The sequence below is a fragment of the Herpailurus yagouaroundi genome, unplaced genomic scaffold (genome assembly GCF_014898765.1).
Source record: "Herpailurus yagouaroundi ecotype Mexico unplaced genomic scaffold, PumYag 194, whole genome shotgun sequence".
Lineage (NCBI taxonomy): Eukaryota > Metazoa > Chordata > Mammalia > Carnivora > Felidae > Herpailurus > Herpailurus yagouaroundi.
Genome location: NW_024412425.1, coordinates 3,687,524 through 3,703,605, shown reverse-complemented (window position 1 = coordinate 3,703,605; position 16,082 = coordinate 3,687,524). Strand labels below are relative to the sequence as shown.

Here is a 16,082-nt window from a genome sequence, read left to right as displayed (position 1 = left end):
AAAAAAAAAAAAAAAAAAAGAAATGTGAGAGCCCCCTTTATCAGAACCCTGGTTGAGTGGGGCCAAAGATGAGATAACTTTGATCTTTTCCATTAATCTAGGTGGTTTCCTTTATTTTTATTTATTTTTAATTTTTTTTTCAACGTTTATTTATTTTTGGGACAGAGAGAGACAGAGCATGAACGGGCGAGGGGCAGAGAGAGAGGGAGACACAGAATCGGAAACAGGCTCCAGGCTCTGAGCCATCAGCCCAGAGCCCGACGCGGGGCTCGAACTCACGGACCGCGAGATCGTGACCTGGTTGAAGTCGGACGCTTAACCAACTGCGCCACCCAGGCGCCCCTCACATTTCTTATAAGACAATATATTTCTGCTCCACTGTTGCTCTGGTAAGAGCCATGTGTCCATATGTCTACACTGTTGGAGAAGAGAGAGCCACTAAGGGAAGTGGAACACCATCACCCATCCCTGGAATGGATGAACTGGGAACAAGAATGGGGCTCAGTGAGATAGGGAAGTTTCAGGATAAAGAACACAAATCATGTTCACATGATTTGAAAGGAAGAGAGATTATTTCAAGGATAGAGGAAATTTCAGCTTACCTGTGCCATGGCTTTCAGAACTACCTGGGCTGCTCTGATTTCTTTAGATTCTTCTCTTGGGCAAGTGCAGAGTCCTGAAAAAGCAGAGTAGGGGGAAAAAAAGGGGAAATCTCTCATAAACTGAGCTTGTCTGAGCACTCCTAAATAGACGACCTTAACACAACTATACTTCCAATGTCCTGCTCTGCTTCCCTTGTCCTCCCCCTTGTCCCACCACACAACACTAATATCAAGAACTACAGAGTTAACAAAACCCAGCCCCTCCCTAAACTCCAGGGAAACTAAAAAATGGATTCAAAGAAGATACGCTCCAGCACTCACATAGAATCCAACCACCTCAGCAGGAGGGATTCCAGCCTGAACATTCCCCCATCTTGCTGATGCTAATCTATACCCTACATGGGGACTAGTTGGCTCCCACCTGTTCCAAGCTGATCTTCCTCTACAGCTGCTGCAAAGAGTGTCAAGACTCAGACTTGCTTACTTTATCTTCTAAAGATGAGGACAGTACCCACAGGTTACAAACATAGCATACCTGTGCAGGCCAAACCTTGAGAAAAAGATACCCCTAAAACTAAGTCTTCCCGCTTCTCTGAGCTCAACAGGCAAAACCTCTTGGGTACTTCTTTGGCTCTACTTCCTCCTTCTAAGTCTAGAAAGGAACACCACCTACACCAGAGGCCTCATCAAAGACTCCAGCCCTGCCCGGACTTACCAGACAGGAGCAAGAAAATAATAGTAAACAGGTATCTTACAAGCACACCTGCATATCCAGAGTATTGACCTGAATGGGAGCTCAATTTATAGAAGCCGCTTGGGCCAGCACTCCTAATCTTCCATCTAAGCCTGTCCTACTGCTTTCCTGCAGAATATCACCTCTAGTATTTGTTAAGGGTGGAGTTCTATGGAAAATGGCCTGTACCTCAAAGTAATCAGAACTCAGGTGTTTTTTTTTAAGTTTATTTATTTTGAGAGAGAGAGAGAGCGCGCGCGCGCGCGCATGCAAGCGAGCACGGGGGAGGGGCAGAGAGACAGGAAGAGAGAGAGAATCTTAAGCAGGTTCCGAGTTGTTAGTGCAGAGCTGGATATGGGGCTCAATCTCGCAAACTGTGACATCATGACCTGAACTGAGATCGAGTTGGACACTTAACCAACTGAATCTCCCAGGTACCCTGAGAACTCGGGGGTTTTAAGGAGGATAGTAATGCTGGTTCTAATCAGAGGTGCAAGAAGCTTCCCATGGTTTGTGGGTGGGTGGGTAAGAAGGAAGACTAATTTTCTCAATGCAGTGGGGTCAAGGAAAATGTCCTCTACGTTGTGGAATATGAATTGGGACTTCAAAATCAGAGAATTTTAATAGGCAGAAGAGGTACAGAAGAGTATTCTGATCTATGAATAAAAGTGACAAAAATAGTGGACCAAAAGTATATGGTGTATTTGGGGAGCAGAGAATAATTTGGAATGACTTGTGTAGTTTGGGGAAAGGTCTAGACTAGTGCTGTCCACCAAATCTTTCTGTGATGATGGAAATCTTCACATCTGTACCCTCAATAATTTGGCATTAGCCACATGCACTAAGTATGTAAAAAGTGTCTAGTAGGACTGAGGAACTGGATTTTTCTCTAAATTTTTAATTATATTTAAATTTAACTAGTTTTAGAATCTAGAGGAAGTTTATGCTGGCAATGACATCAGGGGTTGGAAAATGAAGGCGAATGAGTGAAATAAAATAACAATGAGGACAAAGACCAGGCATCATCATCACTGTGACTGGCACCTGCCATGCTGTCTGGAGGAGAAGGGTCCAATGACTACTAACTGAATATATAAATGTTTGTTTTTCACCCATTAATGAATGGAAGGCCACTGAAGAATTTAAAGAGGGAAATGATAGGGTCAATATGGCCAGAATATTTTATTGGAGAGGAGTAAAACTGGAGACAGAGAGATCAACTGAGAGGTGCTTATACTTTTGCAAGCAAACAAAGGACCTGATGAAGGATAATGGCAGTGAAGATAAAAAGGAAGGTATAATTTCAAGGTGTACAGAAGTAAAATCAACAAGCTCTGGCATCTGATTAGATATGGAGATGGAGAAAGAGGAGTCAAAAATTCTTTCAGATTTACTGAGCTCCTACCTCAGTTGGCATGGTTCTAGGTGTGAGGAAGATAATAAGTCCAGTCCCTGTCCCAGTGGATCTCACATTCTAATGGAAACAGACAATAACAAATATTGATATACTGACATTGACACTCCTATTTATATGTCAGGTGGCCCAAATTCTATGTAAAAAAATTAAGAAGCGTTAGAGGATAGGGAGCTTTGGGGAAATGGAAGGTGGCCTGAGAAGGCTTTTCATTGAGAAGGTGATATGTAAGCACCGAGTGAGTGGAGTGATAAATGCAGGTATCTAAGAGTATAGGGAATAGTAACTGCAAAGGCCTCAAGGCAGGAGCAGACTTTCTTTGATTAATAAAGGGGACTAGGGTGGCTGGAATGGAGTGTGCAAGAGAAAGTCAGCAGCTCATTTGGGTGACAGAGGTGTCTGGAAGCTGATCACATGGGGCTTGTGGGCCACTGTAAGAACTTTGCTTTTTATTCCTGAATAAGACAGGAAGCCACTAAAGGTTTAAGACAAGGAATGGCACACTCTGATTTACATTTAAAGGGATCATGCAAAGAAAGTGAAGGAAGAAGACAAGGGGAGGGAAGCAGGGAGACCAGTGAGAAGGTAGATAACTGTAGTAATCCAGGCAAGGGGTGAGGGTGGCTTGCATTAGGGATGGTGGTGGTGGGGGGAGTGATGAGACTTGATCAGATTAGACATTCTCTGAAGGTAGAGCTGATGGGATTTGTTGATTTTAGGTATAAAAGAAAAAAAAAAAAAAAGGAGGAAGAAGCCATAATGATGCTAAGGTATTTGGCTTGAGGAAATGGAAGTATGAAGTTGTCATTTTTTAACACAAAGAACCCTGAGAGGAGCAGGTCTGAATAAACCAATTATGAGTTCTGTTTCAGACTCTAACACTTGAGATTATTATAACATATCACAGACACAGTGGGCTCTAGCTGTGTAAACTTCCAACAAGGCAATGTTAACAGAAATTAAACTATGTATGTCCTCTGATGAAGCAATTCCACAGCTGAGACTATCCAAAAGATGTGTGTGGGCTACATGATGGAGACACTGCTGACACTGGAAATAACTTGGAAAAGAACTTAAAAAGGAGGATTGGTTAAATAAATAAATTACAGTATATCCACACAGTAGGAACACTGTTGCCATAAAATGAACACATATATTTGTTGGTGTTAAGATGTTAAACAATGCTGGACAAAAAAGGTAGTTAATGAAGTAGTATGTGTAGTGTAATCCTATTTTTATAGGAAAAATATACATATGTTCTATATATGCATGTGTGTGTGCACAGAAGATGGACTGAAAGAATTTTTAATTACGTTTTTACATTTGTCTCTGTGTGTATAATTACAGGGGGAATCTTGGTTTTTTTCTATATTTTCAAGTTTTCCCTTAAGCATATGTTTTATAATCATAAATAATTTATACCTTCCTCTTTGTTCAGGGGGGTGAATTATAAAAGGAAATATGAATGGAATGATTCATGAGTGACAGTGAGGTGTTTTGGGGAACTTATATGGTGAAGGAGATTGATTTTCTCTATAGTTCTACAGCCTTTTAGGGGCTTGTTCTCAAATAATAACATAAAGCTCCTGAATGCCCACAGAAGTGAGCTTTCATATGAAAGCCTTCCATTTTTGTTAGTCTGCTCACTCACCTGTGCACAGACCTCTTGTCAACCCTCAATCCAGGATATCCTCCTTGCTCCAAAGAGAAATCATATTTAATTTACAGAAGCAACTTCCTACACACACAAAAAGAAATGGGTCTTAGCCAGTGTGGCAGACATTAATTTAATTACTATTATTTCCCCATTATTCAGTTTTCCTCTCCTTCTGGGTACATAGATGACATGTTCCAGACTCTTGCAGTTAGGCAAGGCCATAAACTGGTTTTGGCCAATGGAATCTGAGCTGCGGTGATGTGTGTCACTTCAATCTGAGGCACTGACAGGACTGCATAATTCTCTAGTTTTTCTATTACCTGATGTGTGGCTAGGGGGACCATGTGTTTCAGATGGTATAGCTATAGATTGGTGGAATCTACTTTGGTCTGGGACTCTGCCTACATGGATGCGTGTGGACATCCATGGGGATGCCTGATTGGCTCAGTCAGTTAGGTGTCCAACTTTGGCTCAGGTCATGATCTCACAGTTCATAGGTTTGAGCCCTGAATTGGGCTCTGTGCTGACAGCCCAGATCCTGGAGCCTGCTTCAGATTATGTGTTTCCCCCTCTCTCTGCCCCTCCCTCGCTTATGCTCTGTCTCTCTCTCAAAAGTAAATAAACGTTACAAAAAAAAAAAAAAAGTCAGAGGAAACTTCAGAAATAACAGAGCAGAGCTGTTAATTTCCAACTCCATACACCTCAAAGGGATTTTTCACAAACATACAATGTGAAACACAAGGCCCCAAAGAGAGAGATTATGAGTTATAGGATAAATTGATCTTGACCTAGCAAAACCATGCTTCTCCAGATCCTACCATCAAATCTTTGTACAATTCTTCTGAGCAAAGTTTAGCCATCCATATACCACTTGGTGAAGCTTGAAGCTATATCCCTGGATTTTCTCTATCTAAATTGATAGACATTCTTATTCTTTAGAGGCCAGAGGTCCCACATCACACAGGGACTGGGAGAAGTTGCCAGGTCATGAGAATTAGACATATAGAGGTATCTCCACCTTAACATTAGTAATCTATTCCTAAAAAGCAATCATTCTGTGCAATAACTCTAATCAGAGCCTTTTTCCCACTATTTAAAATGTGAAAAATATAATGCATCACATTTTAACACAAAGCACCCAAATAATTTCCTAAAACATAATTGAACACACACAAAAAATCTACATATAATAAAGTATTGTATTAGGGGCGCCTGGGTGGCTCAGTCGGTTAAGCGTCCAACTTCAGCTCAGGTCATGATCTTGGGGTCTGTGAGTTCGAGCCCCACATTAGTCTCTGTGCTGACAGCTCAGAGCCTGGAGCCTGCTTCAGATTCTGTGTCTCCCTGTCTCTCTGCCCCTCCCTGGCTCAACTCTGTCTCTCTCTCAAAAATAAATAAACATTAAAAAAAATTAAAAAAAAATAAAGTATTGTATTAGATTGAAATTTTCTTAAAACATTACTTCTTGATCACCAATTATTAACAACTAGTTGCTCTGAGCATCATGAACATCAGCATATCCCTTTTGTTAACACACCAATCTATGTACCTGTCAAAATATTTGCATGATTGATGTTTTATTAATTGTATTTCTTTTTTCCTTTAATGTTTATTTTATTTTTCAGAGAGAGAGAGAGAGAGAGCATGAGTAGGGGAGGGATAGAGAGAGAGAGAGGGAGACACAGAATCCCAAGCAGGCTCCAGGTTCTGAGCTGTTAGCACAGAGCCTGACACAGGGCTCTAACCCACGAACTGCAAGATCATGACCTGAGCTGAAGTCAAACGCCCAACTGATCGAGCTGCCCAGGCACACCCTTATATGCTATATTTTAAATGATGTATTGAATTTTATTGATGTAAACATACATTTCCCCAGTATAAACATCAACCAAAAATCATTACAATGAGATATATACATTTCCAGGCAATATTCAGTTTTCTGAGTAAGACAAGAGCAGGGAGTTTAACTAAATGAAAGATTTCTATAAAACAGTAATTCTAAGTACTCACAAATTTAGTAGTAATATAATAGCTAATAACAACATAAAAATGTTGCAGGTATGGTTAAATGGAAAAAAAAAAGTTACAAATGTGCTCATGTGCTCCTATCTGTAAAATACACAGATACATCAATACAGACAATATAGACAGACAAATTACATGAAAAATGTCTAGGAAGTTTTGTCTTTAAAGATTACTTTGGTTATTTCGGGCTGTGATCTTCAATGTTCTTCGTTTTACTAAAGTGTATGTTTTTTTCAATAATTATGTATTAATTTTTAAATTATTTTTAAGTTATGTTAAATGTAAGCTATCCCTAAGTAGCAGATAAAAAAGAAAATACTTACTTTTTTTTAAGCAATCTTCCCTTGCACATAAAATAATAGCTTAGGATATTCTAAAAACAGTTGTATTTTCACAGAATCGCTTTTGTTTTTGCTTTGTCAGCTCCCAGTAGTTGCAAACTTCTTGATTTTGTAACTATATTCATGTATGCTGTAGTCCTGCCTGGAAAAGAATGAAAAGTCATTAGTATATTACGTATATATATTATGTATAACAGTATATAACAGTGTGTAACAGTGCTTCCTTTCAGCTCTTCTTGCCAGGTGAGTCTATTATGCTTCTGTACCTGCCCCACTGTTCTCTAAACAGCTACAAACTTAGCTTGCCCCATTGGTCATACTTTGGATTTCTGATGATTAGAATGATGAAAACTACAAGCCTTGGGGTGCCTGGGTGGCTCAGTTGATGAAGTGTCTGACTGCGGCTCAGGTCATGATCTCATGGCTTGTGGGTTTGAGCCCTGCATTGGGCTCTGCAACGACAGAATGAAAAGCTTGCTTTGGATCCTCTCTCTCCCTTTCTCTCTGCCCCTCCCCTGCTCACTCATGCTTGTTCTCTCTCTCTCTCTCAAAATAAATATTAAAAAAAATACATTTTAAATAAAAAAACTGCATGTCTTGTATAGGACTCAAGAAAACTAATTTACCTCCACAGAGCTCTTATGAGATCAGTTTGACTTAGACATGGTCAATATGACAATGGTCAATAATATGGTCATGGTCATGGTCAATAATAAGACAATGACTATTCTGGTCACACAAGTTATCTCCCTTTTATGAATTATCACAGCATTACTATCAGGATAAAATAGTGCTCTTTATCATCCTTTACTTTGAATATCTGTATACTACTTTTGTCTCACCTATTATGTTATTTGCACTTTAAAAGTAAATAAAGACTATAACTTTTATTTTTTCCCTTAAGTAATCTCCACACCCAACATGGGGCTCGAATTCACAGCCCTGAGATCAAGAGTCGAATGCTCCACCAACTAAGCTAGCCAGGCACACAGGGACTATGACTTAAAAAAAAAAAAAAAATTTTTTTTTTAAGTTTATTTATTTTGAGAGAAAGAGTGAGAGAGCAAGAGAGAGAGAGTGGTGTCTGGGAGGGGCAGAGAGAGAAGCCCAAGTAGGCTTCATGCTGTTGGTGAGGAGCCCAACACAGGATTGCAACTCTCAAACCATGAGAGTATGACCTGAGCCGAAATCAAGAGTCAGATGCTTAACCAACTGAGCCACCCAGGAGCCCCGAGACTATAACTTTTAAAAAGCAATTTGTCTCCCTGAGTTCTAGATTAGGATTTTGCACCTTTGAAAATTCTTAATAAATTTCTAATGTCCCAAAGGAATCCATTATAAACATATGTGAGTGGTAGGGACACCTGGGTGGCTCAGTTGGTTGAGCGTCCGACTTGCTCAGGTCATGATCTCGTGGTCCGTGAGTTTGAGCCCCGCATTGGGCTCTGTGCTGACAGCTCAGAGCCTGGGGCCTGCTTCAGAATCTGTGTCTCCCTCTCTCTGCTCCTCCCTCACTCATGCTCTGTCTCTCTCTCTGTGAAAAAGAAATAAACTTGAAAGCTATGTGAGTGGCATGCACAAAAACACTTTTGGGAATAGCTCATAACTAAATTATAGAAATACAAATTCTCTTTAGTAGGCAAAAATGAAAAAGTTAGGGTTATCTTGATAATGAAATACTAACGTTTATTTACTTTTGAGAGACAGAGCTCAAGCGGGGAGGGAGAGAGAGAGGAAGACACAGAATCTGAAGCAGGCTCCAGGTTCTGAGCTGTCAGCACATGGCCCAACGTGGGGCTCAAACTCACAGACTGTGAGATCATGACCTGAGTCGAAGTTGGGACACTTAACCGACTGAGCCACCCAGGTTCCCCCATGTAATGAAATACTACATAGTGACTATAAAATACAACATTACCATGTAATACATTATTAAATAATAAAGGCAGGTTACAGAATTTATACACAGTGATACCCCTCTATAAAATCCCACAGAAAAATATTTGAAGTATATCCACCAAAATATTAAGAATATTTATTTCTGGATGAAGGAATTTTTAGCAAATTTCTATTTTTACATTAACCTTATATTTTTCACAAGAAAAATCATAAAAATATTGTTTCCATTTAAAAATAAATAACCAGGGGCGCCTGGGTGGCTCAGCCACTTAAGCTTCAGACACTTGATTTCGGCTTAGGTCATGATCTCACAGTTTTGAGACTGAGCTCTGTGTGGGGCCCCTGCATTGAGCTCTGGCACTGGGTACAGAGCATGTTTAAGATTCTCCTTCTCCCTCCGCCCTTCCCCACTGTCTCTCTCTCTCTCTTAAAAACAAAAAACAAAAAACAAAAAACAAAAAAACCCCACCAAACCAAACCAAAAATAAATAACCATAGTTGTAGATAGTATTTATTTTCCTGGTAGTATAAAAAATTAGGAAAAATTGAGACAACGTTTATGACATGAATGGGATCAAGAAAAGAAATTAGTGTGATTGAAACCAATAACAACTAAAAGTTCTTTAACAGTCCTTTAAATGTTGATTCATATTTCTTGATACATTGGTATAGCTTCATTATCAAAAATATTCTGTGAATGACCAATTTTCAAGAAAGTTCAAATTAAATAAAACAGCATATGTAAAGTAGAAAGAATGGTGCCAGACACACAGCGAGCTTCTCCATTCAATCACTAATTAGAAGATTTTTGGGTAGGATCTTTGCAAAACCTGAGCACTTTTTAATTTATCATTTTGTTTATGACATCCTTTTCATTGTTCTCATTAAAGCTTTTTAAGCACATTGTTTATTAGCTGGATGAATATAATAGATGATGGAACATTCCTCTTCTCTTTCCCTACTGTTGGGTGCAAATTTGAGACATCTCAAAGGCTATTATCAGGTGTTATTATCCTTGGTTTAAAATTTTCAGGGGTCATGAGTATCTTTGAAAATCTTCTGGAATATGGCACCTAGGTGGTTCAGTTGGTTGGGCGTCCAATTCTTGATTTCGGCTCAGGTCATGATCTCAGTGTTACGGGATTGAGCCCCTCATTGGGTTCCATGCTGAGTGTGGAGCCTGCCTAAGATTTCCCCCTCCCTACCAGAATTGGGTCGTCCAACCCCAATTCATGTGTTGAAGTCCTAACCCCTAATGTCACTGTATTCGAAGACAGGGCCATTGTGGAAGACACACCAGAGCTTGTTTTTTCTCTCTCTCTGTGAAGATACAGCAAGATGGTGGACAACTGTAAGCCAAAAAGAGAGCCCAACTAGAAACTATCTATGCTGACATCCTGATCTCAGAATTCCAGCTGCCATAACTGAACAGTCTCAGCTGATCAAGATAGATGTCAATATTGCCTAACGTGATACACAGAGTCAATGGAATCCTTATCAAAACCCAATGATATTATTTTTTGCAGAAATAGAAAAATTCATCATAAAATACACACAGAATCTGAAGGAGCAGTCTTTTTTGGTTTTGTTTTTGAGAAAGAGTGGGCGCAAGTGAACGAGAGGCAGAGAAAGAGGGGGAGAGAGAGAGAGAGAGAGAGAGAATCCCATGAGGGGCAGAGAGAGAATCCCACGCTGACAGCACAGAGCCTAAAGTGAGACTCCTTCGAGCTTACCCAAAGTGGGGCTCCTCTGAGCCCACCTGAAGTGGGGCTTGAACTCACGAACTGTGAGATCATGACCTGATCCAAAGTTGGATACATAATGGACTGAGCCACCTATATGCCCTTGAAGGTACAGTCTTGAAAAACAACAAAGTTGGAGGTCTCTCAATTCCTGATTTCAAAACTTATTACAAAGCTATGGTATTCAAAACAGTGTGGTACTGCCACGAAGTCAGATACCTAGACCAGTGACATAGAATGGAAACCCTCACATATATGGTCAAATAGTTTTCAACAAGAAGACCCAAGACCATTCAATGGGAAAAAGGACAGTCTTTTCAACAAATAGTATTGGGAAAACTGGATATCCGTATGCAAAAGAATGAAGTTGGATCCCTATCTAATACCATATACAAAAACTAACTCAAAATGTATAACAGTTCCAGGGGCGCCTGGGTGGCGCAGTTGGTTAAGCGTCCGACTTCAGCCAGGTCATGATCTCGCGGTCCGTGAGTTCGAGCCCCACATCGGGCTCTGGGCTGATGGCTCAGAGCCTGGAGCCTGTTTCCGATTCTGTGTCTCCCTCTCTCTCTGCCCCTCCCCCGTTCATGCTCTGTCTCTCTCTGTCCCAAAAAAATAAACAAACGTTAAAAAAAAAATTAAAAAAAAATGTATAACAGTTCCAAACATAAGAACTAAAACTATAAAACTCTTTGAAGAAACATAAGGAAAAATTTTCACAATATTGGATTTAATTAATTAATGATTTATTGGGTATGACAAAGAAAGCACAGACAACAAAAGAAAAAATAGATATATTGTGGACTTTATCAAAATTAAAAAACTTCTGTGCATCAAAGGACACTATTAAGAGTAAAAAGGCAATCCATGGACTGGGAACAAATGTCTATAAGTCATGTATCTAAAAAGGGATTGATACTTACAATTGATACTTACTTACAAAACTCTTACAATGTAGCAAGGAAAAACAATCTGATTAAAATTAAATCTTTCTCCAAAGATATTCAAATGGCCGAAAAACACATAAAAAGATCCCCAACATCATCAATTGTTAGGAAAAGGCACATCAAAACCACAGTGAGGGGGGCACCTGGGTGGCTCAGTTGGTTAAGCCTCAGAGTTCCACTCAGGTCATGATCTCACGGTGGAGTTTGAGTCCTGAGTCTGGCTGTGTGCTGACAGCTCGGAGCCTGGAGCTCACTTCTGATTCTCTGTCTCGCTCTCTCAAAAATAAATAAAAATTAAAAAACAAAAAACACTGCAATGATGGGTGACTGGCTGGCCTAGTCACAGAGCACGGGACTCTTGATCTTAGGATCGTGAGTTTGAGCCCCACACTGGGTGTAGAGACAGTTAAAAATAAGTGACTGTAAGCCAGCTGAGTGACTGCATAGATCTTTTGTCTAATTATGGCTTTTAAAACCATGGTAATGTTTCATGCATTCAAAAAATAATTACAATCAACCAGGATGTATGTGTGTGTGTAAAGCCAAAATAAAATACAAAAAGTAACAAATGAATTTATCTATGTTATAAATGAGTAACATCACCATGCAGAAAGGTGTAGGGAAAGGTGTCCTTTTACTATATACTGTAAGACTAAAAATAAAAAGAGGTATATGAGGTATGGGAGTGTAGGTTAGCAATTTTTAAAAAATGTTTTATATACTTTTGAGTGTGCACGAGAGAGAGAGAGAGAGAGAGAGAGAGAGAGAGAGAGAGCGCGCACAAGCAGGCCAGGGGCAGAGAGAGAGGGGAACGGAGGATCCAAAGCAGACTCCATGCTGACAGGAGACAGCCTGACATGGGGCTCAAACTCATGAACTGTGAAATCATGACCTGAGCTGAAATCAGAGTAGGATGCTAAACCAACTAAGCCATCCAGGCACCCCTCTAAATATGATTTTCTAATAAAAGGAGCCAGTTTTCTCTGGGAAATGTGCACGTTCCAGAACTGGGGCTGGGACAGTGTAAGCAGAAAGAGTTAGGGGTCCCTGGGGAAAAAAGAGACAGACATAGCTTTTTTGCTATAAGAAAAGTGATTTCAGGCTCCTGGCCATCTTGTGAAAGAAAGTAAGAACAGCCACTATCAGGCCAGGAGATAACTTAATCATACCAGGGACAACAAATTGGCTGGTAAAACTAACAGTGCTGATTCAAAAGTGAAGAAAACTAACTTGATGTATACATTCTTGGGTTATATTTTCAGGATTTAAACCCCTTTGAGAACTCAGATACCAGACCAATTGATGATGCTGTCCTTTGCCAGCCCTCATGACTTTGACCTAGACTCTTTTTTTTAATGTTTGTTTATTTTTGAGACAGAGAGAGACATACAGACAGACAGAGTGGGAGCACAGGAGGGCCAGAGAGAGAGGGACACAGAACCCAAAGCAGGCTCTAGGCTCTGAGCTGTCAGCACAGAGCCTAACATAGGGCTCGAACTCACAAACTGGGATTCAGGACCTGAGCCAATCAGATGCTCACCCAACTAAACCACCCAGGTGCCCCTGGACTCAGTCATTTTAAGATGACTTTTACCCCAATTCCATGCTATATTCCCCATTGTACAAGGCCCTTAAGATGTATGCACCCTTAGTGTAAAAGGACACACTAAAAAGTCAACTTGAAGGAGCTCCCAGTGGCCAAATCTCGAGTTATTTAAGGAATAAAATAGTGATAGTAATGAAATGCAACCTACAGAATTAAAAAAAAAAATCCAATCTATACTTACATAAATAATTTAGTAAATAAATAAGTCGGGGAGAAGGAATATCTCCTTCTGACAGTAGTATTCTATTTGTCAAATGTAGAAGGAAGGATGGAAATTTGGGGGGCACCTGGGTGGCTAAGCATCTGACTTTGGCTCAGGTTTGTGGGTTTGAGTACCACAACAGGCTCTGAGCTGTCAGCCCAGAGTCCAACATGGGACTTGAACTCACAAACCCGCAAGATCATGATGTGAGCCGAAGCCAGGTGCTTAACTGACCCAGGCGCCCCTAAAAAAATTTTTAAGTCACCATTTGGCAAATAGCGGGTAATGACATTTTCAGGGGAAAATTATCAATGAGTGTTAAGATTTGCAGGTGGAAGTAGGATGAGAAACAGGATATTTATATAGGCTTAAGGTATTTCTCAAGACACATATTGATTATAATAGGGGAAAATGGCAACTTTGCAGTGGAGAAATCAGACAGAAACCACTTTAACCAAGTGATTAAAGTTACCACTAGTAATGAGGCAAATTGATCTCTTAGGTCTCCCAATAGGATGTCTTGAGAACACATCACTTTTGGGGTATGCTTGTCCCAAAAGCATACCCTGAATTTAATTACAAGGAAGCATGTGAAAACCTCAAATAGGGGAACATTCTACATTGCATAATTTATAAAACAAATGGCCAATACCTTTTAAAAGTGTCAAGGTCAAGTGAGACAAAGATTGAGGAACTGTGCCAGAACAAAGACTAAGAAGACTTATCAACTAGCTGCAACATATGATCCTGGATTGGATCCTTGTGCAGAAAAAGGACACTAAGGGACACTGATGAAATTTGAATAAAGTTTGTAGATGAGTTAGTAGTAATGTATCAATGTTAATCTCCTGGTTTTTATCATGTACTGTGATTATGTAAAATGGTAATGATGTAGAGAACAAAGGCAAAAGAAATGTAGATAAAATTAAATTTCCTTATAACTTGCAGCCCATTGACAAATACCTGAGGCGGGTGGGTATAACATTCCTCAGGAAACTCCTGATCTTAATGTTAATGCCTTGCTGGAGAGAAAAACCACTTAGTTTGACAATAGTCAGGTCTCCATGATCCTGTAAGTCTTAACATAGGAAAATCCTTTCGGAAACTTCCTTTGTCTTTACCTTCCCCAACTCCACAGTGTATAATCAATTGCTCCTCACAATCCCAGTGCAGCTCTTTCTACCCATGGGTCCTATCTCTGTGCTATAATAAAACCACCTTTTGTACTTCATGTTTCACGAATTCTTTCTCGACCATTCCCTCATGAACCCCCTTCAAATGGAGAAGTAGGTTAAGAGTATGTGGGAATTCTATTTTTGCAACAGTTTTAAGTCTAAAACTAATTCAAAATGAAAAGTTAAAAAAAATGTTTAATGAACATTAGGTGTGCAGGAAATGGGGGTATATGAACCTTTCAGTTCATTTCGAGGGCTCCCAATAATTCACTCCAATGGCAAATACTGGAGACCAGGTCACTTTGTGGGGGAGGGGGAGTTAGGCAAGAAGTTTCAGAACAAGAAAAGAATGTCATGAAAAACAAGGGTCTCAGGGAAGGAAGAAAACCTCATGCACCTTGAACTTCACTTTTGGATGTTCAATAGCAATTTTTTCCTTTTCCTCTCAACATCTCTCTTGGAGAAGACTTAGAAAAAAAAAAAAGATAATGAGTAAGCAGGACATTTTGACCTCCACACAAGAGACAGAAGTCGGATAAGACTGGATAACATGTCCAATACCAGTGTCACTGGGAGAGGCTGAGGCAATCACTGTCCAGGGCCACAATCTGTTCTAACTTCACAGGTTCTGCAAGGGTCAGAACACTGGAGTTACAGGCACCTCCCGCCAGCACATTTGGTGCTACACAAATGGTGTCACACAAACACATCCACTCTTGAAACATACAAGACACAACCACACAATCACAGACATCTCCATGCCCTTATACTCACCCACTAAAAAGACACACACAGTCACACAATCTATTAACCACCATGACACACAAAGTCACTCATATAGTCACAGCTTGCCCACACCAATACTCGCAAATGTCTCACACAATCACATACCCCCTTGGGGGATATACATAATCACTGGCACTCCGGCCCAACCAACGTCATAATTGAACATTCACTCCGGAGACAGTCACATGCACACAGGCAAACACACGTTACCCTCAAACACACAGCATCACACACTGCCACCGTTTCACAGACACACTCCATGGGACACAAGAGGGATACACACACGCGTTGTCACCACACAGTCACAGACACACAACTACACAAACTACCACACGTGGCTACAATATCATGCAACCAAAACCATACGATCACCTTGGAGACATATAATCATAACCGCACAGACGCCTTCACCTGTCTCACAGTCACAACCACACTCACATCCCCCAAGAACAAGGCGTACAGTCACAAGTAGATATCACCCCCCACAGTCGCAAGGACCCCACACCCAACACACAGTATCACACATGGTTACACAAACACAACCAGACTTACACCCTGGAGACAGGCGGCCACAGCCACACACTCACAGTCACCCACCCCTGGTCACGCAGCCCCAAAGACTCATTCTCAATCCTGCATTCTCAACCCGCTCCCGCCAGCGCGCACAGACCAGAGGCTCTGGACACGCCCCGTCCCCGCCCCGGACTCCCAGACCCCTCACCTTCTGCCTCCCCTTGGTCGCGTCCGGGTCCCTGCGGAGCTAACGATCTCGCCACGACGTCAAGGAAAGCGTAACGTCGGCCGCTTTGGACTCTGGGAAACGTAGTCCAAAGCCCGACCAGACGCATGCAAGATGGTGTCCTCATACCTCAGGGCCTGAGTTTGGCCCGTTTGATACTGCGCTCGCGGAGCTTCAAAGACGGACTCCCTCCTCCAAACCTCCCACCAGGCTT

At 40.8% G+C, this 16,082-nt stretch overlaps 1 protein-coding gene across 1 annotated transcript in view; it reads right to left on the bottom strand.

Moving 5' to 3' along the window:
• Window positions 1–15,926, bottom strand: part of ZNF565 (zinc finger protein 565) — a 33,239-nt gene extending 17,313 nt beyond the window's left edge. The window contains exons 1-5 of the mRNA XM_040445738.1: window positions 15,851–15,926; window positions 6,755–6,914; window positions 4,401–4,487; window positions 2,741–2,809; window positions 603–676 (exon numbers count right to left, since the gene is read on the bottom strand). Of these exons, the coding sequence (XP_040301672.1) occupies window positions 603–611 (9 nt within the window). The 5' untranslated portion in view covers window positions 612–676; window positions 2,741–2,809; window positions 4,401–4,487; window positions 6,755–6,914; window positions 15,851–15,926. The remainder of the gene's footprint in view (window positions 1–602; window positions 677–2,740; window positions 2,810–4,400; window positions 4,488–6,754; window positions 6,915–15,850) is intronic.
• Between the last annotated feature and the right edge of the window lie 156 nt (window positions 15,927–16,082).